This window comes from Camelina sativa, chromosome 3 (genome assembly GCF_030686135.1).
Source record: "Camelina sativa cultivar CO46 ecotype springtype chromosome 3, ASM3068613v1".
NCBI classification, from domain to species: domain Eukaryota; kingdom Viridiplantae; phylum Streptophyta; class Magnoliopsida; order Brassicales; family Brassicaceae; genus Camelina; species Camelina sativa.
Genome location: NC_141882.1, coordinates 5,066,402 through 5,093,135, shown reverse-complemented (window position 1 = coordinate 5,093,135; position 26,734 = coordinate 5,066,402). Strand labels below are relative to the sequence as shown.

At 36.0% G+C, this 26,734-nt stretch overlaps 7 protein-coding genes, 1 non-coding gene and 2 pseudogenes across 14 annotated transcripts; 5 read left to right on the top strand and 5 right to left on the bottom strand.

Annotated features, from left to right (window-relative positions):
• The first annotated feature begins 208 nt into the window (after positions 1–208).
• On the top strand, positions 209–1,391 carry LOC104771542 (dehydration-responsive element-binding protein 1F). The gene has a single exon (XM_010496082.2). It carries the CDS (start codon positions 469–471, stop codon positions 1,090–1,092), a length of 624 nt encoding a protein of 207 aa, XP_010494384.1. The 5' UTR covers positions 209–468; the 3' UTR covers positions 1,093–1,391.
• A 1,136-nt stretch (positions 1,392–2,527) lies between these two features.
• Positions 2,528–5,582, top strand: LOC104771534 (UDP-galactose/UDP-glucose transporter 4). Its single transcript, XM_010496070.3, has 7 exons — positions 2,528–3,145; positions 3,690–3,718; positions 3,816–4,017; positions 4,319–4,561; positions 4,656–4,757; positions 4,895–5,002; positions 5,189–5,582. Exons 1-7 carry the CDS (start codon positions 3,017–3,019, stop codon positions 5,420–5,422), a joined length of 1,047 nt encoding a protein of 348 aa, XP_010494372.1. The 5' UTR covers positions 2,528–3,016; the 3' UTR covers positions 5,423–5,582.
• A 108-nt stretch (positions 5,583–5,690) lies between these two features.
• Positions 5,691–5,762, top strand: TRNAG-UCC (transfer RNA glycine (anticodon UCC)). Its single transcript has one exon. It is a non-coding gene; the product is annotated as a tRNA-Gly (tRNA).
• Positions 5,763–5,813: 51 nt separating this feature from the next.
• On the bottom strand, positions 5,814–8,950 carry LOC104771518 (calcium-dependent protein kinase 26). Its single transcript, XM_010496051.2, has 5 exons — positions 8,683–8,950; positions 7,450–8,187; positions 7,064–7,360; positions 6,491–6,880; positions 5,814–6,268 (listed from the first exon to the last, which is right to left on the bottom strand). The coding sequence occupies exons 2-5, from the start codon at positions 8,042–8,044 to the stop codon at positions 5,979–5,981; spliced, it is 1,572 nt and encodes a 523-aa protein (XP_010494353.1). The 5' UTR covers positions 8,045–8,187; positions 8,683–8,950; the 3' UTR covers positions 5,814–5,978.
• A 1,825-nt stretch (positions 8,951–10,775) lies between these two features.
• On the top strand, positions 10,776–13,917 carry LOC104771511 (protein HOTHEAD-like). Of its 2 annotated transcripts, none has more exons than XM_010496040.2 (5): positions 10,776–11,022; positions 11,118–11,457; positions 12,040–12,341; positions 12,679–13,624; positions 13,728–13,917. In XM_010496040.2, the coding sequence occupies exons 1-5, from the start codon at positions 10,941–10,943 to the stop codon at positions 13,771–13,773; spliced, it is 1,716 nt and encodes a 571-aa protein (XP_010494342.2). In that variant the 5' UTR covers positions 10,776–10,940; the 3' UTR covers positions 13,774–13,917. The 2 variants fall into 2 exon arrangements, with proteins under 2 accessions (XP_010494342.2, XP_087355523.1); XM_087499397.1 differs by having other exon boundaries at positions 10,825–11,022; positions 11,097–11,457.
• Positions 13,918–14,833: 916 nt separating this feature from the next.
• On the bottom strand, positions 14,834–16,147 carry LOC104771499 (expansin-A7). Its single transcript, XM_010496031.2, has 3 exons — positions 15,916–16,147; positions 15,486–15,801; positions 14,834–15,392 (listed from the first exon to the last, which is right to left on the bottom strand). Exons 1-3 carry the CDS (start codon positions 16,076–16,078, stop codon positions 15,080–15,082), a joined length of 792 nt encoding a protein of 263 aa, XP_010494333.1. The 5' UTR covers positions 16,079–16,147; the 3' UTR covers positions 14,834–15,079.
• Positions 16,148–17,402: 1,255 nt separating this feature from the next.
• LOC104771490 (glyoxylate/hydroxypyruvate reductase HPR3-like) lies at positions 17,403–19,577 on the bottom strand. Its single transcript, XM_010496022.2, has 2 exons — positions 18,955–19,577; positions 17,403–18,199 (listed from the first exon to the last, which is right to left on the bottom strand). Exons 1-2 carry the CDS (start codon positions 19,405–19,407, stop codon positions 17,675–17,677), a joined length of 978 nt encoding a protein of 325 aa, XP_010494324.2. The 5' UTR covers positions 19,408–19,577; the 3' UTR covers positions 17,403–17,674.
• Positions 19,578–20,421: 844 nt separating this feature from the next.
• Positions 20,422–21,890, bottom strand: LOC104771481 (glyoxylate/hydroxypyruvate reductase HPR3-like; annotated as a pseudogene). The gene is made up of 2 exons (XR_015588952.1): positions 21,368–21,890; positions 20,422–21,081 (listed from the first exon to the last, which is right to left on the bottom strand). The product of XR_015588952.1 is annotated as a glyoxylate/hydroxypyruvate reductase HPR3-like (transcript).
• Positions 21,891–22,256: 366 nt separating this feature from the next.
• Positions 22,257–23,506, bottom strand: LOC104771471 (transcription factor bHLH55-like; annotated as a pseudogene). The gene is made up of 4 exons (XR_015588955.1): positions 23,132–23,506; positions 22,690–23,065; positions 22,521–22,588; positions 22,257–22,394 (listed from the first exon to the last, which is right to left on the bottom strand). The product of XR_015588955.1 is annotated as a transcription factor bHLH55-like (transcript).
• A 262-nt stretch (positions 23,507–23,768) lies between these two features.
• On the top strand, positions 23,769–25,294 carry LOC104771463 (putative calcium-binding protein At1g02270). 4 transcript variants are annotated; one of them, XR_015595185.1, is made up of 5 exons: positions 23,769–24,155; positions 24,239–24,343; positions 24,422–24,527; positions 24,632–24,781; positions 24,985–25,294. XR_015595185.1 is itself a non-coding variant. In XM_010495993.3 (5 exons), the coding sequence occupies exons 1-5, from the start codon at positions 24,075–24,077 to the stop codon at positions 25,102–25,104; spliced, it is 531 nt and encodes a 176-aa protein (XP_010494295.2). In that variant the 5' UTR covers positions 23,770–24,074; the 3' UTR covers positions 25,105–25,294. The 4 variants fall into 4 exon arrangements, 2 of the variants coding, with proteins under 2 accessions (XP_010494295.2, XP_087364549.1); XR_015595184.1 differs by having other exon boundaries at positions 23,770–24,155; positions 24,620–24,781; XM_010495993.3 differs by having other exon boundaries at positions 23,770–24,155; positions 24,663–24,781.
• The last annotated feature ends 1,440 nt before the right edge of the window (positions 25,295–26,734 follow it).

The window sequence follows — 26,734 nt, the reverse complement described above, 5'->3', positions numbered from 1 at the left end:
AAACACAAATAAGAATAAATAAATCTAGAACGAACCTTTTGGGTAAATAACGGCTAACAGCTAATATAAGTGGCATACGTGGGATAAGATAATAATAAAATCATAAAAATGTGTGTTACGCGCGTTCATTTCGCATAGTTTTGTAGGTCCCATCAAGTCCTACCGTATCCTATATATATTACACTTCTCTGCTTACTTAACTCCCAGCAAAAATAAAAAAAACAGAGCTCTAACTCAGAAACAAAACAAACAAAAACAGACTCTTCTCACTGAGAACAAAACTTCAATCTTTTTGTAACCAAATCCTTACAAGAAAATCAAATTCACATATCTTTTTACTGTGATATTTCGATTAACAAAAGAAAAAGAAAAAAACCCTTCTCTAAAACAGTGATTAAAGTTAGCCCCGGAAAGTTCCTTTACTTCTGTTTAATTTTTCAGGCGAATTTGTTTTGTACTTTTTGAGTAATGATGAACAACGACGAGATTGTTTTGGCGGAGATGAGGCCTAAGAAACGAGCGGGAAGGAGAGTCTTCAAGGAGACACGTCACCCTGTTTACAGAGGTATACGTCGGAGGAACGGCGACAAATGGGTCTGCGAAGTCCGAGAGCCTACCCACCAACGCCGCATTTGGCTCGGTACTTATCCCACTGCTGATATGGCTGCTCGTGCACACGACGTGGCGGTTTTGGCCCTGCGCGGGAGATCCGTGTGTTTGAATTTCGCCGACTCCGCTTGGCGGCTCCCGGTGCCTGAGTCCAACCACCCGGATGTCATACGACGAGCAGCGGCGGAAGCGGCCGAGATGTTTAGGCCGGCGGACTTCGGCGGTGGAATTACGGTTTTACCCTTTTCAGGTGATGAAGTGGATTTGGGTTCTGGTTCAGGATCTGGTTCGGGTTCGGAGGAGTTGAATTCTTCTTCGTATGGATATGGGGACTACGAAGAAGTGTCGACGACGATGATGAGGCTCGCGGAGGAGCCGTTAATGTCACCACCACGGTCATATATGGAAGACATGACTCCTAATGTTTACATGGAAGAAGAGACGTGTTATGAAGATATGTCACTATGGAGTTACAACTACTGAAATCAAGTTTACATTTAAAAGTTAAAAGGACTGTGAGTAAAAGTAAAGAGTTCAAAGGTTTTGCGTTAGGTCCTTTGGTCGAGTTTAGAATTTAGAAGGTTCCTTGATGGTATAAGTGGGGTTATTGGTTTAAGATTTGAATAGAGTTTTAAAAATTTTAAATGTTATGTAGAATATGCTGTTATTAGATCAAGTTTTTGTAAAAGTCTATTAAAGTTTAGTGTTATTAGTTTGTGATTTGTAAAAAATCATTTAAAATCTTAACAAATCTGGGTTATTGGATTCAGATTTTTATAAAATCATTAAAAGTTTTGTGTTATTCAATTAAAACAAAAGAATGTAGGATTGTAATGAGTTCAATTATTATGTTATTAGTTCATGATTTTAGACATTTTCTTAACAAAATAAAGTCCTGAAAAATATCATAAAAATTCAGGGATTGTTTAGAGAACTTTATTAGAAAATTAATCAACAAAACTCTCTAACAATCTTTAACAATCTTTCACTTATTCACTTCTAATGATTTTGTTGAACTCTTCAAAAATTTTCATAAATCTCAAACCAATACCACCCCTAATTTCCTAATAATTCTTGGATCTTTCTTCATTATAAATTTTATCAAACGATTCGGCTTTCACGAACCTGTATACATATAGCGTAAGCCCAATTTGCATTTCAACTTGATGACAGTTGTAGTAAATATGCAAACTTTAAAGGAAAAAAAAAAGTGTGATCATCTACTTGTAATAGAATTAAGGGGAGATTTAATCAAATCTTACAAGGATACTAACTACTAAACTAGCAGATAAAAATCTTTGACTATTAGAGATAGACAGTTTGACACCATTGGTATATACAGTTTTTTTTTTGGTCAATAAAAAAAATCAATTCAAACGAACCAATCAAACAAGATGCGAAAAATATTATATACAGTTTATGACTTTGAGAATATTATATTTATGCTTTCCACAACTTAGGAATATTATATTTATGAATTTCGACGACTTATCAATGTCAATAATAAGTTTTTACGGTGGAATTGCAATTCCCGAAATACTCTGCATGTCAAGATTGCAAATAATAAATTCGATATCTTGAAACGAAATTCATGGTAGGTCTTTTTTACGGAATTTATGATCCGAGGACTTCAAATTTTAAAATATTTATTATTGTCAAAAGTTTTTTTTTTCCAAAATAAATTGGTAGAGAATTAAAAATTTCTCAGCCTGCCGTGGCATGGCGCGGAACTAAAAGCGTGAAACACGTGGCTGCTTGGAACTGATAAGTACCAATATTGGAAGATGGAGAGTTCACTATACGAGGTTTTGGAGCAAGTAAGTGCGTGTTTCATCAATAATCATCTAAAATCCAAATTACCTTCACGGATTTATTTTTCAAACTCTAAAAATCGAATATTCTCGAAGTTTGTTTATTCAGTTCAACAACTTTGATTGAGTTTTTTTTTTTTTTTTTGGGTCTAATAAGTAACCATAGTTATCTATCTAAGTAAAAAGATAAGTACAAAAACATAAGCTATATAACAGACAATTACACCCTTTTGGCGTAGACAATTAGCCCTTAATCTCTCTCTATTCCAAGTAGTGTGATATATTTTTAAATACGAAGTACTCTGACAAAAAGTGATCGTGAGCGTAAAGTTAGATAGAGAGAGATAGTAAGAGAGGAAACAAAAATATAGATATCCAAAAGGAGAATTCTTTTGTTCTTTCTTCAATTTGATATTTATACCTTTCTTCATCTACTTGTCAATATCACTGACTCTTCTTCCACTTTTTACTAATCCTACATATATATTCAAAAAGAGATCAATTTTTTCTATATGTAACATTCATCCTCTTTGGTTTGGTTTTTTATTTTTTATTTCTCTCTCTCTCTCTGTCTTTATTCTAGAGAGATCGAGATCATGAAGAACACCGAAGAACAAATGATATCGCTCTTTGGAATTCCTCTTTCTGATAAACCGAGATGGCAACAATTTCTCATCTGTTCTTCCGGTTTTTTCTTTGGTTACCTCGTTAATGGCATCTGTGAGGTTCGTTTCTTTTTTTTTTTAAACATTATATATATAATTCTGATAAAACCAAATCAGTACTAGGACCATAAACTTTTTTGCCGATATTTTTTTTCATGAATTTTTGTTTTTGCTCTTTGATTTGATTATGTCTATGAAATTCCGGTTTTGCATGCGGTGTATTTCTCTGTTTATTATTATTTTTTTTTTCTGGCCGAGAAAATTCCAAGGTTTAGAGATGAATCCGGTCTTCTTGTTCTAAATATGATTTTATTAGAACAAATACCTTTACCGGAAACAAAGGCGAAATTTAGGCATGCAAATATATTTTTTTCTTGTTAAATCTAAGATTTTGTATACAATTAATACAAATATATAGTATAAATTTAATTTCTCGAGATTCTGCTTCTTTTTTTCCTCCTCTTGAGATTCTGTACTTTTTTTTGCTTAATATATTTGTAAACAGTAATTAGCTGCCAATTTGTTAACATTTTTATTTGACAGATTTCGGATCATTTATTTTATACGCTCTGTTTATTTATTTTTGCTTTTCTTTAATTTGCAGGAATATGTGTACAACCGGCTTAAATTCAGGTCATTTTATATATCAAATTTTATTGAAACATATTATTGATAGAATATTTGAATTATACAAGTATTGAGTTGTTATACGTTTGTTTGTACATTGCAGTTATGGATGGTATTTCACATTTGCGCAAGGATTGGTGTATATTGCTCTGATTTACATGCATGGCTTCAGGACGAAGCAAATGGTGAATCCATGGAAGACTTACGTGAAATTATCTGGTGTTCTTATGGGATCTCACGGCCTCACCAAAGGCTCCTTGGCTTATCTCAATTACCCTGCTCAAATCATGTTCAAATCCACTAAGGTATATGGTAAAAATAAGATTGCACTTCACTAAGTATGGTATAGTATAGTGTCAATATTGTCACTAGTATAGCCGAGGGATTATATAGCTTTGAGTAATCTTTGGGATCAATTTTGTTCAATGTTCTGGTTTAATAGGTTACGGTCGTTAGAATGTTGTTGCATAGGTTAATCTCGTCTTAACACTCAGTTAGTAGTCCAGGAAGCTCTATTTGTGGTCCTGGACTCCTAATCATAAATAATGTTCGTAATCGTAATGGTCTCAACTTCTCTAACCTTGATTTTTGCCTCTTTCTCTCTAGGTTTTGCCGGTTATGGTAATGGGAGCATTTATACCTGGGTTGAGAAGAAAGTACCCAGTCCACGAGTACATATCCGCTTTGCTACTTGTAATTGGTTTGATCTTATTCACATTAGCTGATGCCCATTCATCCCCAGACTTTAGCATAATTGGGGTTATGATGATCTCGGGCGCTCTCATCATGGACGCCTTTCTTGGTAACTTGCAAGAAGCTATCTTCACGATGAATCCCGAGACAACACAAGTAATTCATTTTTTTGACAGTTTCTTCTATTGTATATAATATCCCTCTTTCTGGAATAACGTGTAATGGGGGTTTTCTTTCTCTTTGATGGTAGATGGAGATGTTGTTCTGCTCGACGGTAGTTGGTTTACCGTTCTTACTCGCACCAATGATTCTTACCGGAGAGCTCTTCACAGCCTGGACTTCATGTGCTCAAGTAAGCTTTATATATTTATAAGATACCATTTACTCTAATTCTTATTGGCCACTTAACTTAAATGACAAAGGCATTACAATGATGACCACTGACTAATGAAAATTTTAATTATATTTTCTGTAATTGACATTTTATAGCATCCATATATATATGGAGTGTTGGTGTTCGAAGCCATGGCAACATTTATCGGACAAGTCTCTGTTTTATGCCTCATTGCGCTCTTTGGCGCAGCCACAACTGCTATGGTAAATCTACTTTAACCACTTTAACCATTTTAACAATTGCATTTCAGTTTAGTTATTTAGGACTATAATTTATTTGATTTGTAGATATTGGTGCAACTTTATTCGATTTGAAATAAGAAATCTACACGATCTTGAATCGTACAAAATTTAAGCCATATTATTGTTTTTTTTTTGTCTTGGGAGTAGATAACAACGGCGAGAAAAGCAGTTACGTTGTTGTTGTCGTACTTGATATTCACTAAGCCTTTAACGGAACAGCATGGCTCGGGATTGTTACTCATCTCTATGGGAATTATCCTTAAAATGGTTCCAGATCCAAATCCAAACCCGAAATCTTCGAGTTCGGGTCAAACACCCCAGAAGCTGGAACGGGTTAAGTTTGAGAAGGAAGACGATGAAGAGAGTCGGTCTTTGGTCTAATAAACGACGAGAGAAATGTTTCAAAACTCAATTCTTAGTTCGTTTCACATTTTTTATCGTCAATATGTTTTGTGTTATTAGAAAGTAGATTTTGTTTTACTTCTTTGTAGTTCAGAATCTTTTAACTCGAAACTTCAATTTGAAACTTGATCAATACAAATGCAAAGAAAATGTTTGGGTTTTTTCACTACAATTTATTTTGATGTAACTAAACGAATTAGTAAAAATGTGGGTTTATAATGTTAGATATCAGTGTACCGTTTGTTAAGCGTCTGTAGTCCAACGGTTAGGATAATTGCCTTCCAAGCAATAGACCCGGGTTCGACTCCCGGCAGACGCAGCTTTTTTTTTTCTTTTTTTTTCTTCAAATTAGATTTAATTGGACCATATCTTTTCTAAAAACATCAAAATCACACTCTATTTCCAATTGGTTTATACAGTTGAGGTCAGTTTCCATGAATATGTTTTACTACAAAACCAAGAGATTGCAGGAACAAAATCAGATGTGTACAATATTTTACTGATAACAGTTATCTTCTTTCTTCTTCTTCTTGCTCTAGCAAACGAGCGACAATCTGAGGGATGGAGCGGTGGGAATATGCGTGCAAGATGCCCATCTGATTATAGACTCTGTGACTGCAACATCCACCACCAACTGATCTAGCTCTCCTAGTCCTATGGTCCGGTTCCTTTTGCTGTGCAGTCCTGACATTCTTGACCAGTTTCCTCTTTCCCTTCTTGTCTCTGGCTTTCCTGCTGCTTCTGTCTGATTCTCCCCTGCTTCCTCACGCCTCTCAAATTGTGAAGAAGAATCAGGTGAAGGCAGTGACCTCTTTGGGCTTGAGTCTGTAAAATCAGATTATATTAAGAAGACGATTAGATTATATTAACACAAACTCAACTAAAGTCAACAGAAAAAGATTTGGTTTGGAAACATAAAAAGTTGAGATCTTGATTCGTGGGTTTGAAGTTAATGTCTTTGCCATTTTTGGAAAGTATATTGACTATGTATAGCCATCATCAAATCCAACATTCTAGTTTCTAAGCAAGGAAGAGTTAAATATGTACCTCGAAGTTTTCCATCTGTTTCAGTGGTGTCATTGTTCTGTGTCGTCGCTGGGTCTGGGCTAAAAAAGCTAAAGCTTGGCATGGAGGGAACTCTAGTTGATGAGAAGCCAGCTGAGGTTGATTCCGGTTGTATTCCATCAAAAGAAAACCCACCAAAACCGGAATTTGGCAATGTGTTGTTATCCGCAGGTAAGAAAGATGAGAATGATGATTTACAATCGTTGTATGTTGGCTGCTCTAATTGTGCCATGCTAAAGCTATAATCTTGTTCTCGGGAAACACACTGTGTAGAGAAAGAGCATCCACCATTCTCCAATCCTTCACAGCCAAACCCATCTTGATCATATTTTTCTTGACCTGATTCAGATAATTGCTCCATCCACGAGTGAGCTACAAACAAGTGCAGATAAATTATCACTCTGCTGTAGTTCACAAATGTATAGGCAACACTAAAATAAGATCTTGGTGTCTTTGCCAGTTTAAGAACATGGATAACTTTCTCATGACTACGACCATTCAAGGAAATTAATTATCATTTCAAGTTTATAAGAAACGACGGACAAGATGACATACCTAGAACTTCATCAGCTGATAACCTTTGGGAAGGATCAACACAAAGCATCCCCCTGATCAAATCCTTAGCGTATGAAGTTATATGGTCCCATGGCTCTGCAGAAAATCTCAAATCTGCAGCCCTGACAGCATCAAAAATCTTTGACTTAGTCTTTCCCCAAAAGGGAGGTACTCCACTGAGAAGAATGTACAAAATAACCCCTGCACTCCATACATCAGCAGCTTGGTTATATCCCCCTGACAACACTTCCGGGGCTATGTAAAACGGACTACCAACTGTCCCGCTCAACTTTTCCCCTGCTTATACAAAAACCCATTCTTAGAATACACAATCTCCATTTCTGGATTTGATAACTTCCAAAAAGACAGTGTTTACTCTATCTTACCAGGCTTTATATAGGTTGCCAGACCAAAATCAGCCAATTTGATAGGAGACGAAGAAGACATTGTGGCCATAAGAATGTTCTCAGGTTTCAAATCTCTGTGGACAATACCGCTATCATGACAAAACTTGACCACTTGCATCAAATGCTTGAAGAGCACCCTCGCACGGAACTCCGAATACCTTCCATATTTCTCAAGCTTATGAAAAAGCTCACCACCTGCGCATAGTTCCATCACAAGATGCACAGAATCTTCCTCCTCATAAACCGCTTTGAGATTCACCACGTTTGGGTGCCCAGCTAACTTAGCCATTATAGCAATCTCGAGTTTGATACTCTTCATGTCATCTTGTGTAACCAGTCTGTCTTTAGAGATAGACTTGCAAGCAAGCCTCTCTCCAGTTAACTTATCAGAACATACTCTTATGACACCAAACTGACCCCAGCCTAACTGTTCCCCAAGCACATATCGATCTTTTAAGTTGGAAACGTTTACAGGGTTTAGAATGGTTTCAGTAAGGCTTGCAACTTTAAAGCAGTTGCAGAATTCAAATAAAAGTGGGCTCGTATTCTCCTTATCAGCTATGTCCATACCCATATATATCCAAATCTTCACCTAGCAATAAAATCTCAGTTTACTAAATTTACCGCCTTATAATAATACCCAATTAGGCCTAATCTGGTAAGGGAAGCTACTCTTCGACGAAACCGTTAGCTGCATTCACCTTCGTATCCTCCGATCTGTAAAGTTTCAAAAGACATAAACCTCAGATTTAAGCACTGATCTACAAAGTAACACCAACTGAAATTGAAAGAATAAAAAAGGCTAGCTTTTGAATTCCCACAAATGAAACCCAATTGCTTTCACCCAGTTTAGATTGAGAGAACAACTCAAACAAAAAACCCATAGATCAAAGTACCTTCCAGAGGGCAAAGGACTAACTCACAGCACAAAACTCCATTTCTAGCTCAAAAAAAAGTCCAACTAAAATAGGCAAAAACCTCGAATTGAGGTTATTGAAATGCATCTGGATCTCGAATTAATCAACTAGACAGCCTTAAATTAAGCCACAAGAAGAGTAAAAGAAGAAACTTGCAGGAATCTAGATAAGAACAAGAGCATAAAAGTTCATCCCCCAACTGCTTCAACTTGTAAGGTAATCAATCCAACCAAAAAGATGAGTTTTTTAATATTCTGAAACTCATAAAGAGATTGAAAATTTCTGGAAATTTTACCTCTTTTTGGTTTTGGGCAAAGAGTACTGAGAATCGAATCACGTCGAAGAGCAAACGAACAGCTATAGGTTGCAGCGAAGAGACCAAACCCAGTCCTCTCCTCTCTCTCTCTACTTGCTCTCTCTCTCTCTTCTCTTCTCTTCTCTTCTCTTTCAAATTAAAATGTCGTGTCAACTTGTGACCGGGAGAACCAGTTTCACGTTTACTTACTTCACGACAAGTTTTTTCTAATTTACAATCCAGACCACTGCTTTTTCGTCTAATTCCTACTTATTACCTCATACTTTTTCGATTATAAGGTTAGACCATTCGCGACGCGAGAAGCCATGTTGTCCACGAATATTGAATTTAAAATATTCATTTCTATTTTTATAATATTCATTTTTGATGACATATTCACATGTTATAACTAAATTTTGTAAACAGAATATTGCATATTACATTTACCACTATACACCATTGTTTTTGTGGCTTTCTATTTTGTAGCATATAAAAAAAAAAAAAATCTATCGAATAATAACATGCTATTTCCATGTTTCGAGTAAGGGAATAATATAAATACAGAATGGTATGCTATGATCCAAGTACGGGATTGGACAAGAAAAGATTTGTAAAGATAAAATGTAAAAACAAAAACCTAACTATTGGAAAGCTATCCAACGGCGAAAAAGATGAAAGACCCACACGAACAAAGCTTTTTATAGCTCGCGACGATAATAATATTAGCCAATACCCATTTCAACTTTCAAGTATGCCACGTTATACGTATGGAGCGGGACCTATAGATGTCTTCCACTTCTATCTGTCTTTTTTTTTTTCTGGTTGCTTCGCTGTCTGAGACAATAGAAGACTAATTGATTGAGTAAACTAACTTAATTTACTAGTATAATTTTTTTTAGCCTAACAATAATATTATTTTACGTAACTTAACTTAATCATTAGAGTCAGTTCGATTTGTCTATGCTTTTGAGAACCAGAGAGATATCCATCTGTATTTCATGTTAATGAGCTGTACAAGCATATTGTACTCCACTATTTTCATTTTTCTTATTTATTTTCCAAATCATAATTTTTTTTTGGATGCCACGTAATCGGTGTATAAGAAAATTATCAAACGAAAATCCATTTAAATTTGATTTTTTTTTTTTTAATTCTGTGTGTTTTCAGCATTCTATATTTTACTATTATAGTTTACGTGGGTTCTATTGGGGATTTTTTTTAGGAAAAAAAAAAAGAAAAAGAAAATGTATGATGGGCTTTGAGTCCGTTTCGTTTGATAGTGGAATCGAGTTTGGCCCATATAATTTTCGTATATTGAATTGAACAGCACGGAAGATGTATAGAATTTCTATTAATAAAATAGTAGAGTTTAATAACAAATAGTAGGGTTTAATAACACACGCTGATCAAGCAATCATATTTATTTCGTCAACATATTTCAATAAATTTTTCTCATCTAGGATATTGTTAAACCTAAATCAGTTTCGGGTTCTACTACCTAAGAATTTGAATATGTAGTTAAGTTCGAAAATTGTTTTTTTTTTTTTTTTTTTTTTTTTTTTTTTTTTTTTGTATCTATCATGTATGGATTATAACATTCTATTATCATACTTAAATCATTAGAGAAACTATTGTTGTCCATTATTTCCACCTACATATTCGGCTTAGTTAGTTATTTAGTTATTACGATCAAATGACAAAGAGAAAGAGTTGGTGCATTTTAACTGTAACCAACTGTCTATTAATGGACGTTGGTCTTTAACATAATATTGATGGACGTTGGCCACTAAAATATAATCATATAGTATTTAATTTTATTTCCATTTTCGGATTTCTTTATTCATGTGTCAAAGAGAGACAGGTTGAGTGTACCCATTTCTATATTGTATTCCCTATAAGTTTTATCGGTCCATTTAGTTTTCTTTTTTCTCTCATGATACTCCCAGCCGCATCTAATTTGCATTTTCTTTAAATGACATTTATTTATTCATATTTTGAGGGTCTTTTATCTGCTTCTCAATGCGACACGTGTCCATGAAAATAAACATAGAATCTTGATGTTGCATTTCCTCAGAATTAGATGGACTCTTCTTAATTGCCTCTAGCTATATAAATAGTGGAAAGGTCGAAACCATTAATTTCAACCATAGCTTGTCACAAACCTTTATTAGAAAAAAACACGAGTCCCATATATTATCATACACATACAAAGTGAGAAAATTATACTCTAGATTTTGTTTAACTTCAATTTTGTAATAATGTTGGATAGATTTTGGTCATGGAGATTGTTTGTTGCTCTCTCACTTTTCATCCATTCTCCAATTTGTTCTTCTGAGAAAGGTAATCATATTCATATATACTACAAATAGATTTCTTATGTATCTGTGTATTCATATTATAGTACTGTGTTACAGCTTTACCTTTTTTGGTCGCAGCTCCAAACTACTCCTTCATGCGGGACGCCACAGGAAGTCCGAAGACGTCGTACTACGACTACATTATCATCGGTGGTGGGACCGCCGGGTGCCCTCTAGCCGCAACGCTGTCTCAAAACGCTAGCGTTTTGCTGCTCGAACGCGGTGGCGCACCGTACGACAACCCCAATATCACGAGGCTCTCGTCGTTCGGAGCCGCTCTCTCTGACTTGTCTGAGGCCTCACCATCTCAGCGTTTTGTATCGGAGGACGGCGTCATTAACGCACGTGCTCGAGTTCTCGGTGGCGGAAGCGCTCTCAACGCCGGCTTCTACACACGTGCCGGCACCAAATACGTTAGGTTAGTGCATCTGAAATACTAATACGCGTGCATGCGTATATTTACAAATATACATTTCACATATGATGAATTTTTTAATGCAGAAGTCTTTTCGTCTACTTTATCTATAAGTACTATAAGTTATAAGTAAATAATGCATAATATCTTGCGACCGTTTTCACTGCACCATAGGTTAGAATATCTACAGTCTAGTTTAAATTATTCTTGAAAAAATGGCGTTTTTAGTTTGCGATTCAAAGTAAAAATATAAAATTATCGTCCGTACCAACTCATTTGAAGGATTCACACTCAAATTTAAAATCATAGTTCGAGTGCTTTGAATAACAAAAAAGTATCCGAGTTTTTCGACTTTCCTATATATAAAAAGTTTCCATCATGGAAATAAATATTTGATCAATCCACATGGGCATACATTAATATATGTAGGACAACAGATGATATCATTTAACATAGTATTTATGATTGTAGTTATTGATTTTTCCTTTTTTTTGTTTTTTTGTTAGAAAATTACTAGTTATTATTGTTGTTGCCTTTGGTCCGTCGACGTTATAATATAATTAATACGAATTGAAATGTTGTTAGGAACATGGGTTGGGACGGAGCGCTAGCGAACGAGTCGTACCAGTGGGTAGAAGCTAAAGTGGCCTTTCAGCCTCCGATGGGGCCGTGGCAAACCGCCGTGAGAGACGGCTTATTGGAGGCTGGGATTGTCCCTAACAATGGTTTCACTTATGATCACATCAATGGCACCAAATTTGGCGGTACTATTTTTGACCACAATGGCCATAGACACACCGCCGCCGATTTGTTAGAGTACGCCGATCCCAAGGGTATTACCGTTCTTTTGCATGCTACTGTCCACCGGATCTTGTTTCGAACTCGAGGTACTTAATGTAACATTTCTAGTATAAAATCACCGAATAAATAAATATATACAATGTTAGAAGTTGGATATATTATACTACTAAATGCATTTTCATGGATTTAAGTTTATAAGTCATCCTAACTTTTTTTCTTAATAAATTGATGCGGTTTGATTGACATTTGTGCAAAATCAATGTCTTTCTTTCTTTTTCACTATATATTTCATGTAAATTCTCTTAGTCCATTACTTTTGTTCATAAATCAAGTCTTGCTTATCACTTTATTCTAATTCATAATTCTGTTACCATTATATCATATGATTAACTAACTATCAATTTCCAATTATTCACGTTTAAGGTACCACCAAGCCAATAGCTAACGGAGTTGTGTACCGAGACCAGACCGGTCAGGCCCACCGAGCTTACCTAAAGGAAGGCGCATTGAACGAGATCATCCTATCGGCGGGAACCCTAGGGAGCCCACAACTTCTGATGCTAAGTGGTGTTGGTCCATCAGCTCAACTACAGGCTCAAAATATCACGGTGGTGATGGACCAGCCTCAAGTGGGCCAAGGCATGCACGATAACCCTATGAACGCCGTGTTCATCCCCTCTCCGGTCCCGGTCGAGGTCTCACTCATCGAGGTTGTCGGGATTACCGGCGAAGGAACATATGTGGAAGCCGCCGGTGGTGAGAATTTTGGCGGAGGTGGCGGTGGTTCTAGTGGATCATCTACTAGAGACTACTACGCAATGTTTTCACCAAGGGCAACACTACTAGAGTCAAATTCAATGACCAACTTATCATCAGCCCAACCTTTTCAAGGAGGTTTCCTTTTAGAGAAAGTAATGGGCCCACTATCAACGGGTCATTTAGAACTCAAGACCCGAAATCCGAAAGATAATCCGGTTGTAACTTTCAACTATTTCCAACATCCGGACGACCTTAAACGTTGTATTCGAGGGATCCAAACTATAGAGAGAGTCGTACAATCTAAGGCATTTTCAAGGTATAAGTATGCGGATATGCCGTTTGAGTATTTGCTTAACCTCACGGCGAGTACTCCAGTCAATCTAAGGCCGCCGAGAAGTGGTCCTGGAGCCTCCTTGCCTCCATCAGCTGAGGAATTTTGTCAGCATACAGTTACAACTATTTGGCATTACCATGGAGGATGTGTTGTGGGTAAAGTAGTTGATGGGGATTATAAAGTTATTGGTATCGACCGACTCAGAGTCATTGATATGTCGACCGTTGGTTATTGTCCCGGGACAAACCCTCAAGCCACCGTTATGATGCTTGGCAGGTAAAATTATCACATAGTCCCTATATATAATGTTGATGTTTGTGTTTTTTTGGCTAAAGGCTAACGATTTTTCCATGACTTGGTCAACAATATTCGCATGCAGGTATATGGGTGTGAAGATCTTGAAAGAGAGATTCACCAAAAAGTAAGAGTTTTGAATCGGATCAGGGTTTGTGGAAACTTTGTATTAAAAATTAAAATGAGATCCATTGAAGATCTTTTTTTTTTTTTGGACATCAATACCAAGACCTTATAAATGGTTTTACTGATATAATGCATATTATTCTTAGTAATTTTCTATTTGGTACTCATTATTGGACCAACTTGACGTGCATACGAATATATTTTCGAGTACCCTCTTCCTTGTTCATATTTTTAATTTATGATAATGACACGTGTATTATGAGGTACAGTTCAGTGTAATTAAAATCACAAGGGTTTTTATCATCAGTAGACAATTTGCAAAAAAAAAAAAACTAACATTAGTACAAAACGGAGCACAGTGACACAAATATATACAAGCCAAGCAGAGATCATAGGCAATAACTCAGGATAAATAAACACAACATTTTTAAGCTCACAAACCCTAAAATTTAATAATTAACACCCATTTCTCAGTTTTCAAAATCCTCTGTTCCAAATTCTGATTTCAAGACCCCAACCTTTCTTCATTTTTAGACTTTGATCTCCATCTTCTTCTTTTTTTTTTTTTTTTTTTTCTATCTTCCTGTTAGGTAAGAACAGGCGAAAGTGATTGTTCCTTTATAGACAACAACTTGACTAGAGATTCCTTTATAGACACATCAACTCCGGGAACTCTGCTTTCAACTTGGTCGCATCAAGCTCATTATTACTCCTCGGAGCTACAATCACTTTCGCATGTTCTTCGAAGTGAAGTTCGGATCAAAAAGCGAAAAAACTATCTGTATATCTCTCTAGGCTATAGCTTATTTTCAATCCGATTTCACCACCCTATCGTATTTATGTTCATAAGCTGGCCCCATAGGTTTTAATTGTTGTCTGGTACAACCTCGAACCAATACGTGGCTTGAGAACGATTCCTTTAAATTAGATTGGTGACTGAAATTACCAATATTAAGAAACAACGTTCTTTATGTGTTAAATAGGGAAAAAGAAAACAGAAAAACGAGTTATTGGTATAAAACTTTCAAATAACGAAATTCTCTAGATGACTAGATCAAGAAAGTGTTGACCAACAATTCCTTACGATTTTTTATAAGAAGATTTATGTCACAATTAGATACATTATACATATACATGCAGATGTATATAACATAAAGCCGGGCCAATACAAATTTCACAACAAAAGTCAAAAGGCCACCGAACTTCTCAAAACCCCACCCAAAAAAAAAGGGAATAACAATAAGAAAAAGAAAAGAAAAATAAGAGAGAAACCCCGTTGGGTTAGTAAGAGCAAAAGCGTAATTTTCAACGTCAACGGAAATTGGCGGTGGCCTTGTAAGTCTTACCGGCGCTCCAGTTAGCCGGAGCAACGTTCCAAGCATAGATGGTTTGACCTGTGGTGTAAGAAGTGACCCTGAAAGATAGAGATTGACCATAGAGAGACGAAAATGCTTGGTAAGACGCTCCCCAATTGTGGCTCATGCTGATCCAATTCGTCCGGCTACCTTTCACGGCCATGCTCTTGATATCTCCCGCGCCACCGACGTTCATCACGAATATGAGAAGCCAATATGCATTGCCTTGGAATTGAAACCTCATACCTCCACTCCTTTGGCATGCCACTCTATATACATCATTAATCACATATATTAGTTATAACGTTTTGGAGTATACATATAACGAAGGTTAATTAACTAAGTGTCGTAACTATAAATACCTTCGGTATGCAACTGGGATGATACCGGCCCTCCAATTAGCGAGTTTCATGAAAGCCGGTTTAGCCATATCGAAATGGGTTCTAGGAGGATTGCACCAACCACCATTGTTGGAGTCTTGGTACCAATTAGGAGGGCAAAGGTTGGTGGCTGTTACCACCGTTGATGGGTTTCCATAATAACAATGCGGTGACTTCATACACGTTATTTGAAAACATTGGCCGCATCCGTAACCGTCTTTGAACAACGTTGTGCTTAGCGCTGCTGTGGCCACACCGTAACCGCTGTTAAAAAGGTTTCCGTACCCACATGCACCACCTGCATATATACATAAAACTATTAGGAGATATCCAAAAAAAATGGTGGACAGGCTTCATCTTCATGCATGGTATATGCAAGAGAAAGTTAAGTGCAATGAAATTGTTAACCTACCCATAGTTTCACTACCGGTCTCGTCGCCGTAGAAAGTGGCATGAGCATATTTCCATGGGCCTGGTCGATAGTATCCAGCGACGAACTCTCCGGAGATGGCGAAAACGACAAAAACTATCGCGAAGAATTTGTTGAAACTCCAAGAACTTGTGATTGGACCCATCTTTAGTTTTTTTTTTTTTTGTTCGATGGGTTTACTTAATTAGGGTTTGTGTTTGGTTTGTTTGTTGATGAAGTAATCGAATTTGAGACTATCTTATATAGAGGGGATTTTTCAACGACAGTGGTGGTGGCTACGTGAGGGTCACTATCCTTTTTTGTCCGTTTATATTGGAGACTTTTTGTCCGTACTGGTTGGAATTTGTTTAATTTCATTGAATTTTTGCCATAGAAAATACTAAATAAAAGTTTAGAAAAACGAGTCAATTGTTGTTTAAGCGAGCAAAGTTTTATTATATAGGACAAGTTGACGTGCGAGCAAGTTCTATTAGCGGTTCGTGTACCGACTCTATCCAATCTCTATACGTGCGTCTATGTATTTTCAATGAAAACGTTAAAATGAAGAGCAGACATTCATTTTTGTATTGTCGTTTGTCAACGATTTACGTAACTAAATAGAAATGGGCAAAAAAAAATGTGTAAGATATATGCATTTATTATGTTTTAATACTTGAATGATTTTTTTTTGTCAGCATACTTGAATGATTTTTTCGGTAGATTGTATTGGAAATTTAAGTTATAAAATTTCGATTATGGTGGGTCGATGTTGAATGTTTAAATTGACAAATATATCCAACTCTTTCTATACATGTATCAAGTTATCATGAATTAGTTTGAAATTTTTGGGTATATATAGAAGTTTCAAACAAAAACTAATATGTGAAAACTTGTTTTTTTATTTATTAACCAAAGTTATTATTGTAAACATTCTGTTTTTCTAGCCAATTGTAATGTCCGAACAATATAATTGTGGAAAGTTATTTAAATTAATATGTGTGGCTAATTCTTCTTCTTTTGGAAATTTCCCTTTAGTTAATTAACTATATATATTAAAATATAGATAATTAGTTATATACTTTATATAACCCCCCCCCCCTCTCGCTGTCCGTACTGTTTGCTAATAGACTGTTTGTCTCTACGAGGCTATGAGTTTACATATTGACCTTTCATTTTTTTTGGGTGGTCAAATAGAAAAAGTTTCAATTTCGCTATCTCATTGGCTTTTAAATACTTTCAACTCTATAAAATGTAACTGTATATAATAATCTAGTTTTCAATCGTTATGATTAAAACGTTAAAATTTATATCAATCCTTTTAAGTTTTCACCCGTCTGTTGATAATTCAACAATTTTAGACGACGTTTTAGAGCTGCCATATGTATATGAATGTGAGACAAATTTTGATTGCATCATACATTAGGAACAAATATATATTAAATACCACTATATATATATATATATATAGTATATTCAGTGAAACATTCGGAGAAAACCGAAAAGAAAAATTATATGAAAGAAAAAAGTACATCACAGTCGAAATAAGTTCACAAGATTTTTAAAATAAAATAGTATATGCTAATCACTTAACACACACACACACACAAAATGCTTATCAAATAAAATATCCTTGTGTTAGTGTATAGCATGGTTAGTGGCAACGAGTTGACTTACCATTAATAAGATAACACAAATGATTGTACGTATACCGTAATTGAAGTCAACTTTTTTCTTAGCCACTTGGCTGAAACCGGACACTCACTCAATCGAGTTGAACGGTGAACATCAAAGGCTGGTCCGCGAAAAACGCTTTCAAGTTAGCTATAGCAACCTCTGAGACATTGTTCAAAGATTCTGCCGTCATTCCAGCAGCATGTGGAGACAACACAACATTTTCAAGACCAAACAGTTCTTCAGGCACTTCCGGTTCATTTTCAAACACATCCAACCCCACTCCCCAGATCACTCCATTGACCAGACACTTCACCATCTCCTTCTCATCGATAAGCCCGCCTCGACCGATGTTTATTATAACCCCATTCTCCCCAAGCGTCTCCATCACTTCTCTGTTCACAATGTGGTGTGTTTCATCAGTGAGAGAGCAGCAAAGGATGATAAAATCATTGTCGGCAGCTAAGGAGAGAATGTCGGGGTAGTAAACGTATGGTACGTCTAGTTTGGGGTTTCGCGAGTTGTAAGAGATGATGCAGCCAAAGGGTTCGAGTCTTTTGGCGACTAGAGAGCCTATGCTCCCCAATCCAACTATCCCTACTTTCTTTCTGTTTAACTGCAGTGGAAGATCATAATCAGAAAAACATATTGTCAGAAATTGGACTATATTACCAAAAAATAAAAAGAGAAATAATAATAATGTTGAAAACAAATGTTTTACTAATTGATTTTAAGACATATAAATCTATATGCTTTATAAGATGTTTAAGGTGATAACGCAGAAAATTTGTATAATTTTGTTTCTTAAACCTTTTTAATTAATTAACGAAAATGAATTTTCTATAAAATCCATACATATATAAGCAGAACATATATATTATAAACCAAATCAAAATGAAGTATCTTATAGTCTAATAACTTTATCAAAGAATATAGTCTCAAACTGACTATCTTGCATCACCAATCCATAAGAGATGTATTGTATGCGAAACCCTTTACTAAATGAATCATATCACATTAATTATTGTGAATCCCATATCGACGGCATGTTGACACATATAATTTACAAGGAATGAACATGCAACGATTCTTTCACTGTAATGCAACGTACCTAGAATTAAGGCAATTATGATAATTAATTTAATCATCTATAGTTTCTTTATAAATTATAACTTCTACAGTATTTAATTATTTTCTTTTGTTATGATTTTTTAAGAAAGTTTTAATTACATTTTCATAAATAGACTTTCATGTTATATAGGTTTAATACAATTTTGACATGGTGAACGAAGTTTGGAGATTTTCCATTTTAACTGTTACTTTGCAGCTATATGGTTGAAACTTAGAAACAAATTAAATATTTGAACAAACCTTGAAGCCAAGTGGATAGTCCCAGAGTCTCGTCCACTGACCAGACCGAACATATCGATCAACTGCAGCAATGCGGCGGATGACGCTTATAAGCAAACCAACGGCAAGATCCGCAACGTCTTCCCCATAAGCATCGCCGGCGTTCGTAATAACAACTCCGCGACGCCTACATTCGTCTAGGTCGACGTGGTCGAACCCCACGCTGGCGCAAACCACTATCTCGAGAGAAGGGAGGTTCGATATGAACTCAGCGGGAATGGGAAGCCTACCGAGGCTGACAACGGCTCTGACGGAGGCAGCATGACTGGAGAGGAAGTCCTGGAGTGAGTCCTCCAGCGAGGTGTGGGTGTAGAGAGCGGTGAAGCTGTGACGACTCAGATGCTCATCGATAAAATCCAGAGCCGGAGGACGGTGAACGAGGATGACCGGTGGAAGTAAAGAAGACTCCTCCATCTCAGAAACCTTACTGTTTCATTTTGTAAGTTCCCATCTATCATATATATATAGTATACTGCTCAAGAACTGTTATTTTTTTCTTCTTATATGTTTACTTTATAAGGTAGAACATGAAATGGCAAACAAATACTAATCTGATACTTATGAGTTATTAAAAAAAAAATGGCAAACAGATCCGGAATAGAAGAACCTACAAATGATTTATAAAAACGATAATCTGCTGAATGGGCAACAAATTGTTAGTGAAAAAAACTAATCAACTTGTTTGAATTGGTTAAAATAAACGACTCCAAAAAAAAAAAAAAATTGACAAGTAATATTTTGATGTCATTTAGATTATGGACTAATTATAGTACAGAAACATGTGAGGACTCATAATGTTGATCAGGGTTCTATAACTTGGTCTTTCTTTATTTTGTACTGACTTTTATAACAGGGTCTTTTTTATATATAATAGATAACACTGGCTTTATACGTGCGTTTCTGTGGATATATCAATGCTTGGATACTTTAAACGGCAAACATTCGCTTTTCGCTTTTCTCTTTTCTTTTGTTCTTTGTCAGTTATTTACATAAATGATGAAATTATACAATAGAGTATCATAGTCCAAACACAACACACCAATTCAACTCAAAAGAAATCAATGCAGTCCAAAATGGATATGGTGATTAGATTTTATCGAGATGAATTGCCTAGACCGATTGAAATACCTCTTTTCCGTACGTCAATGTGATATATACATGCGCTTACTTCTTTCATCTTTCAGAAATTTACCTTTTATATATAAACAAATTTACTTTGTCTTCGAGACGAAAACGTATATATGACGATATCGACACTCAGTTTGTAATTCGTGAGGTAAGCAATACAACATCAACGACTCTCCAAAATATATCAATTAAGGAATAGAAGGGATGGTCGAATTGGTTCATCTTCACGTCTCAACGTCTCTCTTCTTACATATATATATATATCATTTAGTTTTTTAAATAGTTCTGTTGCATCATATATATTTTAAAGTTTGTTTTGATAATATCTTAAACGAAAACTTTAAATACACAAAGTCAAAGCATGTTGCATGAATACTCTTCCTTTGGGCTTTGTCTTTTGAATTATTTGGTTAATAAAATTAAACCGGACGCTCTCTCAATCCAACCGAACCGGCGAAAGCAAAGGCCGGTTCGAGAAAAACGCCTTCAAGTTAGCTAGAGTGATCTCTGCAACATTGTCCAAAGACCCTTGCGTGGCCACACCAGAATGTGGAGACAAGACAACATTCTCCAAACCAAACAACTCCTCAGGAACTGCCGGTTCGTTCTCAAACACATCTAAACCAGCACCACCAATCACACCATCGGCCAGACATTTCACCATCTCCTTCTCATCATCAACTTCCCTCGTCCCACATTGATAATAACCCCATCTTTACCAAGCGACTCCATCACTTCTCTGTTCACAATGTGGTGCGTTTGCTCCGTCAAAGAGCAGCAGAGAACGAGAACATCGTTGTTGGCTGCTAAAGAGAGAATGTCGGAGTAGTACCGGTACGGAACACTCGGTTTCTCGCTCCTTGAGTTATAAGAGATGACACAGTCAAAGCCTTCAAGTCTTTTAGCTACAAACGATCCAATGCTCCCAAATCCAAGTATCCCAACTCGCTTGCCACTAACCTGTAAACAACAAAGATTACTAACACATATACCAAGAAGAGTCTTCTTAGAAGACCCACCCACAAACAAAAGTTTTCATCTTTGTCTTTGATCATATGAAAACAGAGTACTCTGTAGCTCCACATATCTAAAGCTATGTCTTTTTAAGATCACTAAAGCCAAAAGTTTTCAACTTTACCCCTTATCTAAGCTACATCCTAACCCTAGATTGATTAGAACGATTGTTAAAGAATCAGAATTCCAAATACTGAGACTTTGAGAGTGTTTGGTTTGATCTGGAACAAACCTTGGACCCTAGTCGGAATTCTCCAGATTTCTCCCAATCACCAGACCGGATAAACCGATCGCCGGCGGGAATACGACGGAGGACGCTTATAAGCAACCCGACGGCGCAATCCGCAACGTCATCCGAGAACGCGTTGCGAGCGTTCGTTACAACGACCCTGCGGCGCTTGCACTCAGCCAAGTCGACGTGATCGACGCCGACGCTTCCACAGACGAGTAGCTGGAGAGAAGGTAGATAAGAGAGGATCTCGGCGGTTACAAAGAATCTGCCGACGACGACGAAAGCTCTAGCTGAGGAGGCGTGACGGGAGAGGAAGATCGGGAGTGGCTCCGATGAATTGTTAGTGTTGAGGATTCGGAAGTTGCGGCTGAGAATCTCGTCCATGAAATCCAGAGACGGTGGTCGGTGAAGGAGTACGAGCGGAGAATCCGAAGCTCCCGCCATTGATGTTTGAGATGAACAAGAGAGAACAAGAGAGAGAGACGACTCTGTATGGTATAGTTTTTGTAGCAAAGCAAACTATATAAGATGATTCGTTGGTTGAACTTGAGCATCATATCATAATCATAAGTAATTAGTATCTTTTTCATTATTATGTTCCTAATTACGTTTAATAGCTGTCAAAATTAATTATTACTAGTATTAGACTGAGCCTGAGGAAATGAAAACATTATGAACATCTCTAACGTATTAATCTAAATAGAGGAAATAAATTATCACATCTAACGAATTAATCTTAAAAAATTTGGTTCATTCAGCTTTGTGTAGGAAAAAATCAAAAAAAAACAATTCATACAGATTTGTTTAATTATTTCAACTAATTCAAACAGCATCTGCATCAAAAACGAAATAAACATTTAGAAAAGAAAACAGAATCAACGTGTGGTGGTGGTAGATTGGTAGCGCAGCTCGAGGTTTAGAGGTCTACTTCCACTATAAACATGTGACCAACTTTTGGACTTTGGTCCGTTAGTTTGAGTCGAGGTGGGCTTGTAGAAAATTTTCAACCCAAGGGAAATGCTATCACCTGTTTAAGTCGGACTCAATCCGAACACCAGTGCCAATTATGAAAAACAAACAAAACAAAACATTAATTCCCTTATTGAAGTACATTATGAACATACATATATGTATGTAAAAGAAATAAACTTACCATGATGTTCCCATCTTGATTATCTTTACTTGAAGCTCTGAGAAATAAACCTCTGTTCCCTCCTCGACCTACACAATTTATCGTTCAGCAAAAAAAAAAAAAAAAATACAATATTTAGATTTGGCCACCTCTTATTTCATTATTTAGAGAACAGATTATAGATAATAACCTCAGAAACGATGGTGTGTATGAATCTTTGGTGCAGTCTAGTTGAGATGCAACTAACAACATTAAAGCATTGCTCTTGAGACAGAACTTGAAAGACTAGAAGCGTATCTGACACAGCAATTCGCTACGACTTCTATTCCGTTCAAACAAGCCCTAACCACAACATCGATGTGTCTCTCTCCAACACAATAACAATCTGACAATAGAGGTGATGACGATGATGCTAATGATCTTTTAGAACATTCTCTTGTTGAAGATGGATGAGTAATAGACCTCATGATTTTATCTCTTTTCTCGCTCACCTCTTTGATCTTCTTTTGTAAGTCTTTGATGTATTTCACTGATTCTTCAACGTGATCTGATGAACAACGTTTACCCTATTCACGCAATAGAATCTTTAAACTTCAAACCAAAGATAAATTATAATTAAGTAATGTATATACCTTAATTTATTGAGATGGCAATATATGTCTTAGATCCTTGAAAAGAAATGCGACTTCTTGCCTTCTTTGTTTCTCAATCTCTCTACATTTCACTCTCGTGATCCTCTTTTGTGGTTTCACAAATTATTTGCTTTCCAATGTCTTCAATATGGGTAATCGGAATAGGTGGATTAGGTTCTTGGAGTGTTGAAGGAGAGAACAAACTAGAGAAATCTAATTCGTCTTCATAGACAAAGTCAGGTGTGAACAATGGAGAAGATGAAAAATCCATAGGATTGTGATGTCTTTTGTAGTTGTGGTGGGAATTTTGTTGGTGATAAGAGAGTATTTGGGTTCTCTGAATTTTAATTTATATATGATTTTCTTATAATTAATCTCTGCTATGGTTTTTATCATGTAATTACAAGACGAAGTTGTCTTATTAATAATAAGAAGAAAAAAAATCTCCGACAATTATTTACGTCCGTACGAGATAAAACATTTAATTTATTTTAGAAAGATTTTAACCTGAGCTGTTCATTTAGTGGCTAATGGCTATTAATTAAAGTAGGAACCTATGTTTAAAAGATGCTTTTTTTTTTTGATCAAATGTTTAAAAGATGCTATATATATTGAAATATACTAGTATAATTGATTTAGTGGCTAATGACCAGAACACGGACAAAGACACGGACACGATATATAAGAGCACTCCCATTGGTCATCCTTTGGGGATGTGTTTCATTTATTTAATAATTAAGTGATTGAAAAATAAAGTTTTAATCTGAAATTTTCAGAGACCTGTGTCTCTGCGGAGAGTATTTTAGATACCCACAGACACGCACGTGTCACTTATCTAGAGGTTACGATTTTTTTTTTTTTTTTGATTTTTTTTCTATCTCTTTGCTTCTCTCTCTCTCTTTCGATTCCAACAGAAACACGAATCGATCAAAAATAGGAAGCTATGCAATCTCATCAGCAACCTTGTATCTCTTGTACTACTTTCAATATCCTTGCTCCCATCTATAAACGTCTCTCTCCCAAGGTTTTGTTTCTTTTTCATCAATTTTGATTTTTTTTTTCTTTTTGGTAAATTTTTGGATTATGTGTGTGTTGTTGGAAATGTAGGATCAGAGTCTTCGTGAAAGTGATAATCGAACGTATTGGCTTGGAAGGAATCATAGAATCATTGATTGGTTATTATATGAGAGGTCTTCCATCATTTGTTTACAGGTTGTTCGACGAATTGCCTCTATGAAAGGAAACTTTTTTTTTTTTTGATGCTCTGTTTCTGATTTTTTTGTTCTAAAGGAGTTTTGGGTAGGGAACGAAGAGCTTGTTAATATGTATGAGAAGAGACTTGGTGACGCTGGTTATCTCAGTTACAAGCTTGGCCGTACTAATAACCGTGGCCATGGTATTTAACTTTGTGACAATCTTCTTGGCATTGATGTTTGTTGTTTCCATGTGTATGTGGCGTTTTCGTTTGTGATTTGGTGATGATGATAGGTTTGCTTACAGCTGTTCATAAGGATTATTTTAGAGTATGTAGAATCTTATCAGAAGGAAGGAGGAAGAAGAGAAGATGCAGAGCTTAACATCAAACGAAGTTGCGGGTTTAGTGGTTGGAGCTCTGCTTATCGGTGCCACCATCGCTGTTTCTCAGAGAAGGTAACGTTACAAAGCTTTTTACAAGTTGCGGGTTTAGTAGTTGATTTCCGATTGATTCTTCATGTAGATTTAGGAATGAAATGCTGGAATATGAACTTACTTAGAAATGTTGTTACGGAATGGTTATATTGTAATGTGCATCTTACTATGTCTTGGATTTTGTAGTTAATTATTTATGTGTGCTGGTTGATTTTGTTGTCAAGGTTGATGGAAGTGGGAAGAAGAAGGCAGGTGGGTTTTCTGTTGGCAAGAAGAAATTGAAAACGAAACTGACTCCAGCTGCTAAAGCTAAAGCTGCTCAAGCTATGGAGCTAGACAATTGACAAGGAACCTCAGTTTTCTTTTCACTTGTATGTAACCCTTTGTTCTACATTGTCATCTTTGTCTCTTTAGTTTCGTTTGAAAAAATCAAGTTGAAGCTATAAATGATCTGAAGGTACTAATGTTGTAACATAGTACAGACTCAACAAAACTCAACATAGAACAAGAAATCAATGTTCAGTTTTGTGTGCAGTTTTGTGTTGAGTTTGGAAGACACCCATATTTAGGGATGACTAATGGGAAGATAAAAACTAAAAACAATAGGATGAAGATGTAAACTTAGATTAATATTATTTTTAATATTTTAAAAAGTTAGAGACACTAATTTGAGGATGTGCAATGGGTTTGCTCTAATAGATATTGTGTCCGTGTCCGTGTCTATTGAAAGCTCCTCTATTGTCATTTTTAATATATACTAAGGATTTCCTTTATTGTCAATGATTCGTATGATCAAGCAGTTTACAGAAATGGCAAACAATATTATTTAATTCTTAGGCCGGCCAACAAAAACTTAATCATAGACCTATATTCAATGTTTTCACCAAGGAAAAGGTTGACGTTTTAAGATTTATGTCAATTTCATGCGAAAAGTTAAATGGTTAATAATACTATATATCAAAGAGTGGGACAAAAATAGTTAATGTTTGGGTAGTCTGAATTGTAGTCCCCTGTAAAGTTCCAATTCTTACTTCACTCCCATGGAACTTTAGCCTTTGTTTCTAGCAACACAACAAAATTTTGACAATGTATATCCCCACCTAATTTGTATTTCAAGTTATATCCCCACGTCTCTTAAATCTAAACATTTTCTGTCTAATTTGTCATTAAACCAGATTCAATTCACAATTAAACCGAAAATTGGAACTTGATTTTACCCAGATTTTGAATCAGTTTCATTTATCAAACATTTCTTTCAAAACGATATAGCTTCCCACATGCCGTGAGTAACTAGATCATCTCATTAAAGCCATGAACTTTAGGAGATCTGCAGGTCTTTTGGCTAGCTTTCACCAAGGCTAAGAGAAGCTTGTGCTCTACTTTTTTTTTTTTGTTCTTATCACGTACTTTTGTTTTTTGCTCTGTTTTACTAGTTTATTATGTAATAGATTCATAAAGTACTATAAATGTTTTTTTAGCATGAAAATGAATGAGTTTTAAATACGACAAAAGACAAAACCCAAAGAACTACTATATATTGCTAACTAAAAAAATTCCTACGCTTGATCCACCTGAGACACTACATGTGTAGATTGACTGGAAGAAGCTTCACCATGACACTGAAAATGAAATCAACAGAAATAAACACAAATCATTATAAAAACAGAGATGAATAGCAGTTTTTCAAAGATGGATAACTAGCGCTTACCCTTTTGGCCCGTTTGGCACAAGACCGAGTATTGTGACCAGCTTGTCCACAGTTTTTACAATGCATTGTCCGTTTATTCTTCTGTGATGGAGTGGAAACTTCTTTTGCCTTGAACTGCTTCTTCTTCTTGTTTTTCTTTTTGGATGGAGACTCATTGATTCCTTTTATTCTTTTTTGCTTCTTACTCTTTTTTCTTCGTCCAGGTTGTGGTGGCTCAGGAGGTTCACCCACCAATGACACATCACCTCTGGCCCAATGACCTGCAC